The sequence below is a fragment of the Trichosurus vulpecula genome, chromosome 1 (genome assembly GCF_011100635.1).
Source record: "Trichosurus vulpecula isolate mTriVul1 chromosome 1, mTriVul1.pri, whole genome shotgun sequence".
NCBI lineage: Eukaryota > Metazoa > Chordata > Mammalia > Diprotodontia > Phalangeridae > Trichosurus > Trichosurus vulpecula.
The window spans coordinates 49,612,370-49,618,369 of record NC_050573.1 but is presented as its reverse complement, the minus strand read 5'-3'; the positions used below and the strand labels follow the sequence as shown (position 1 = coordinate 49,618,369).

The following is a 6,000-nucleotide window of genomic DNA, read 5'->3' as shown; positions in this document are numbered from 1 at the left end:
TGAATCTGGTTCCTGACTTGTGTTTTCTTTGCAGCTTACCTTTCTGTTTCCTAATATCCTCTGGTCAGTTCAGGGTTGGGTGCATCCCATAGATTTTGGAATCGTCTGCATAGAAGCCATGGGGAACAATGAGCATCGATATAGTACCTACTGGCACTGTTAAATATGTTATCTCATTCGATCCTCACAACAACCCTGAGAAGTGTACTCATTTTACAATGGAGGAAACTGAGACAAATAAGTGAAGTGACTCGTCCAGGGTCACACGGCTAGTGTCTAAAGCCGGATTTGAACTCAGGTTTTCCTCACTCCAGGCTCGGCGCTCTTTCCACTGTCCCACCAGCTGCCTCAAGACATGGAACTAAGAGCAATGTGAGAGGAAGACACAGAAATAGGGGATAGGTCTGGTCCTATTAAAAAAACACAAGGAAGGGAGAATGCAGGAGGGAGAGGGTGGTGAAAGCGTCAGAAGCCGACAATGTCTGAGAAAAGTCTGTTGAAACAATTGGGAGGCGTCCCAAGAGGGCGACCTTACCTGATGCCCCCAGTTGCTAGTGTGCCCCCTTCCATTACTTTGTGTGTAGATGGGGGTACGGAAGAATGGCCTTGATTAGGAAGGCTAGAGGGCCTAGGCCTGAAAAGCGAGCTCTTTACCTAGTTTAATCCTAGGTGCAAAGTCATGGAATCTAAGAGTTGGAAGCAGCTTCTGAGGACACCTGGTCTAAACTCCTGACAACATCCGGAACAGGGAGTCATCCGACCTCTACTGGACTGCCTCTGGGGCGAGGGGCCAGTTGTTTCTTAGGGGAACTCATTCCCTTTCTGGATGGTTCTATCCTCAACAGGATTCCGGGCAACTTCAACCCGCTGCTCCTAGTTCTGTCACCTTGGATGTGTTCAATGATATATTTCTGGTAACTAATTCAGTGGATACTTGTAAATTCTTACTATCTTGCTTTTTTTTTTTACATATACAGTTGAAAGTGTGTCAAAGGGGCTGCAGACGGAAGAAATAAGAACAAGACTGTTTTGCTTCAGCCATTTAAATGGAACAGAAAAAATTTAGACTTAAAAGCATTTTGAAAACTGACAGAATGACAGCAAAACTGTTACTGAAATCAAGGAATTTCCAGAGCACTTAACACTTTTTATGAATGGGGGAAAATACATACCTCAATAAAAGAGATAAATTGTACTTAAATATTATAATGAATCCCCCCAAAATAAATAAGAAACCCTTTACCAAAAATATTTTATTGCACAAAACTTAGGAATTCCTATGCACACTTAAACCTTTTTTTAATTAACATGCTGTATAAGATTCATTGTACATGGTGTCACATTTTCCTCAAATTATTCCACCAAAAGAGCCCCAACCTGATGAACACATTTGAATAAATTTGTATGAATATTTTTTTTGCATGTATGTGAAGCTTATTTTGATTAGCTAATGAACATTTGATTAGATAACTGAAAACCATTCAGAGTACTAAAGCCTCCCTGCATTGGTATCTTTGGGCCCATACAACAGGGACCACAGTTGAGGTGAGACCACGGTATAACAAAGTGCTTCTGATACCTCTACTCACAAACCTGTCTTGGGTAAGGAAGGCATGAGACCCTTGGGTCTACACCCAATTCCACGCCACACGGGCTCTGGTTAAAGTGAGCATCCAGGCCATCTCTTTTTAATAACTGGATGGTTTCATCCCATGACATCTATTCAAGACGTTTTTTAGCACTCATGAAAGTGTCCATATATATCCATGGAAGATCTATAGGTCTATAATTTGATTTGCTATTGCTTTTACAGGGAAACTTCACCTGTAAGGAAAATGGACACTGTCAGGTGAACAACATGGTAAGTTCACAAAGCACTGCTCAGCTATACCTATCAGTACGCACCTTGGGGCATCTCTCTTGGGGACCTCTTTACAATTTGGACCTAAATCTGTACCAACCATAGTAACAGCCACTCTCACATCCTATGACAAGATAAAAATCAGCTGTCACGCCCTCCAGAGGGAAGAACGGCTTTATGAATCTATAAGATCCACAGTATTTCTTGGAGATGTTGTGTACCAAAGAAGGAATGACAACCAGGTTGCACAAAACACCTTGGAACAAACTGGAAGACTAAGTAACGACTTCACGGAGTATGAACTTTCCCTTCAGTACTGAACACCACGTTCATTATTGACATCTACAAGTGTGGTGCAAGTCTAGTCTGCTATATAAAGGAATCATCCCTGCTTTCTTTCCGTGTGTTGACTCAGGAGTCAATTTCAAAACTATGGTTCTGAAGAAACAGCAGATTATGAGCCCTTTCTTCACTAGGCCCTGGCTGGGGGAGGTAGGACAGTGAGACAGCTACAGGAAGCAGAGTCCCTTGCAGGCAAAGAAACCCTCGGCGAATCCAAAGTAGGCAACTTGGAGATTATCTTGTAGGTTATGGAGGCACTGGTTTTCCTCTTTAAAGTGACTTCTTGGGGAAGCCTAATGGCAGTGTCTATGTGGACACTGAGAGGCCTCAGGTTTATTTCCCTGGCCTAGGACGTCCTAGGTACCAGGGAGAGAAAGGGAAAGGGGAAAATAAGGGGCTGACATCCAGCAGCTGGGAGGGTAGGAAAGAAAGGGAAGCCAAGCACAGTCTTGAGCCACCCTTACCTCTCACCCCCCACCCACCCACAGCAGGCCCCAAGCCTAGAGAATCACGTTCAGAGCGAAAACACTTGATCCTGTGAATTCTCTGAGCCAGAAGGGAGGGGGGCTGGCTGGGGCTTTGGGACAAGCATGTTGCAAAGGGAGTCAAAAAATCACTGTGTTTCTCAGGGCAGGAGTGGGAGTGAGAGAAGGAATGAATGTGAGAAGTAACCAAGAACGGAAAGAAAAGAAAAAGGTGAAATAAAACAAATGAAGTCTAACTTCACCTGACAACTAAACAAGCTTCTCTTCCTTTGTGGAAAAGTGAACCCTGGACGTGCCTTGCTAGGGAGCGCCCCACACGCTGCTGGGGGGAGACAAGTGTGAAAAGATGAGGCACGTCCCAGCATTGCACAGGACTAGCAAGGGGGGGCGCTGTGCCTGCACCTGTTGGGGAGGATGATGTTCCAGTATGGCAGCAAGGATCGCCCCTGCACAAATGACGATTCTTTAGAAACGGCAACACTTCACGGGAGTATTTTTTTAGCATCACTAAGTGTATTTAACATTAATGTTATTTTAACCTTATCAACTAACAATAGGGTATTTTTCTTTCCTCTTGCAATGTAGTTTAAGAGGCGGTTTTAAGAACACAAGGAACAGCTTAAGAATACCATACTGTTTTCTCCATTACTGAGAATAATTAAGCTTCTGTCACATATAGAGCAAACATAAGCATACCTGGACTGATCAGCAACACTTCATAACATCATTTTCAGGCCAGTTATTCTGCAGAATGGGCATTTGTGAGCCCCATTCATGGATTATTCCCTCCCTCCCCTAAAGCTTACAAACACAAAAATCTCCCACTACTTACTCTGATTTTTTTTTTCCTAAATTTTTCTTTGCAAATTAAACAAAACAAAACCCAAAGTTCACAAACTGCGAGCCTCCTGATCCGTCATTCTGATGGTGTTTAATTTGGGTAGAATGATGTGAGGAGTTGAAGCATGGCCTATCCAGGGAGCCTGATTTGTAAATCAAGGTATTCTAGGTTTCAAGAGCACCCAGGAAAAAGAAGACGACCAGAAGTCTGCGCTGATACTGGTGTCTTAATTTTTTCCACTCATCTGCATCAGAAACAATGATTCCTGAGCAGGAAAGAGACTAAGGGAACCTTTTTTTTTTTTTTTTTTTGTAAATCTAGCTAACATGCTCGTAAAGTCCAGTCTGCAGGGAGTGCTTCTCTCAATGGCTACACTGGCTTCAGGTGGCTGGGGTGACTCTCACCTGATGTCAGTTTCAGGTCTAATCCTCAGGCTGTCAGAGCCCCACCTCTGACCGGCCTGCCGGGGCAGATGGATCCAGGAACCTAAGCCAGAGGCTAGCCAAACTCTACCCATCACCAATCTTTTTCCATCTCTCCCTCCTACGCACTCCCTCATCCTTCCAATTCCCCTCTTTTTCCTCTGCTTCGGTGGGACCTCAGGTCCTTCTGGACCCACTGGTGACAGGTCCCCCAACCCCCACTTAGGAATTGCAGTGCTTCAGCCAGGGTGAGGGAGGCTGCTCCCACTGAAAGCGAAGCTCTGTGCACTTTGCAAAAACAGCCAAGAAAGAAAGGTGATGAAAAAAAAATCCCCAAACCCTTTCATATAGGCATTTTTGTGTTTGAAAGGTATAGTAAATAAAATAATTATTTTTCTAAAAGCCTTACCTGTACTGGTCAGCTTCCCTAAGTACTCTATATACAAGATTTTATACCAGCAGACTTAAACACGATAACGAGACAGAAGAACAGAAAAGACAATACAAGTAATTTTTAAATTATATAAGGGTATTTTGTAACAATTATATGATTTTTTTTTTACTATTTATAGACATCCAACTATAGGATGTATTATTTAAAAATAAAGTAAAAGGTGCAAAATAAGTGTTTTCTTCTCTGCAGGGAAATAAAGCTTCCCACTGAGCTGAGAAGGAAAGTGAGACAAGGAGCAAGAACTCCCCAGGCCAGATGTCCACTGATGGCAATGATTCTGAAATCTCCTTGACAGGGTTACCAAGAGGATCTCTCAGAATTCTGTCCTGACATACCATTCCTCAAAACCGACCCAGACTCCCATCCAGAAATATCAGAGACAAGACCCCATCTGAGACTGAGTTACTTTGGTAGGAAGCAGGATCAGTCACAGAATTGTGAATTAAGCATGGCCCATGAACAGGTCACTTCTCTGGTCCTTTGCCATCACTCTCTTGTACCCTCATAGGCAAAAGGAGAACTCAAAACGGCAACTCATATGAAAACATCAAGTACACAGTCAAATAAATAAGGGTGATAAAACAATAATCCTTCACACATTTAGAGACAAGAAGAGACCCAGGCGGCAGCTTGGGGTCATTGTTCCAATACTTGCTGGGTGTGGGCAGGGTGGCTCTGTTCCTTTCGGTCAATGCTGGAGTTTTCGAGTTCCCTAGAGGCAGCAGGAGGGCAGGTAACCGAGAGGTCCATTAAGTGGCCCTCCATCTGAGTCCATGAAGACATTGATTCATGTACTGTGATCGTGTGTTCTTCCATTTGGCGCTGAAGACTATCCATTTCTTGCCTTTTAAGAAAAGGAAATATGTCAAAGGAATAAATATTGTGTCAAAAGAAGGCAATCTAGGAACATCAGAAAGAGGTATAATAATTTTCTATCACAACATTTAAAATATTAGGTTCCAAAGCAAACAGAAAACCCTCTTTGAGAAGTGGATATGGCTGAAAACAAACTTGGATCCTCAACCTCATACTATATGTTAACATAATTTTGAGCCAGACCATACAATTAAGCACTTAAAAAAACCCCAAAGTTAGATGAAAATGAAATAATACATTAATATTTTTTATCTGTTGAAAAGAGGAAAATATGATTATACATAAAAAACTCCATAACACCCCTCCCCTCCACAAATAACCAAGATAAAAAGAAAAACAGCAGAGATAAAATAGCTGCAGAAAGCATTATATGCGGAAATGTGACATTTTAAACTGATACAAATATTCAAAGGAAATACTCATTCATTCCCAAAGGGATCAAAGGTGATCTATCAACAGACAACCGACAAATGAATCATAAATCACAAATAATTGCCAGCAAACCACACAGAAACTGAGTTGTGAGAACCTCAGCATCCACACATGCCAACCCACATTTGAACAATCCCCCTAAAAACACATTCCCTCAGGAGCTGTCAGCTAGCTTCTACCTAAAGGCTGCTGGGATGGAGAACTGACCACCTCTCAAGGCCACCCATTCCCCTTTGGGTCAGCTTTAGTTGTCATTACTTTGCCAATTCCACTCACGTTTGGGATTC

General features: G+C 42.6%; 1 protein-coding gene across 2 annotated transcripts in view; it reads right to left on the bottom strand.

Annotated features, from left to right (window-relative positions):
* Nucleotides 1-1,238: 1,238 nt before the first annotated feature.
* GOLGA3 (golgin A3) overlaps nt 1,239-6,000 on the bottom strand; it is a 43,266-nt gene continuing 38,504 nt past the window's right edge. For both annotated transcript variants that reach the window (XM_036753569.1, XM_036753576.1), the window contains exon 24: nt 1,239-5,249. In XM_036753569.1, the coding sequence (XP_036609464.1) occupies nt 5,042-5,249 (208 nt within the window). In that variant the 3' untranslated portion in view covers nt 1,239-5,041. The remainder of the gene's footprint in view (nt 5,250-6,000) is intronic.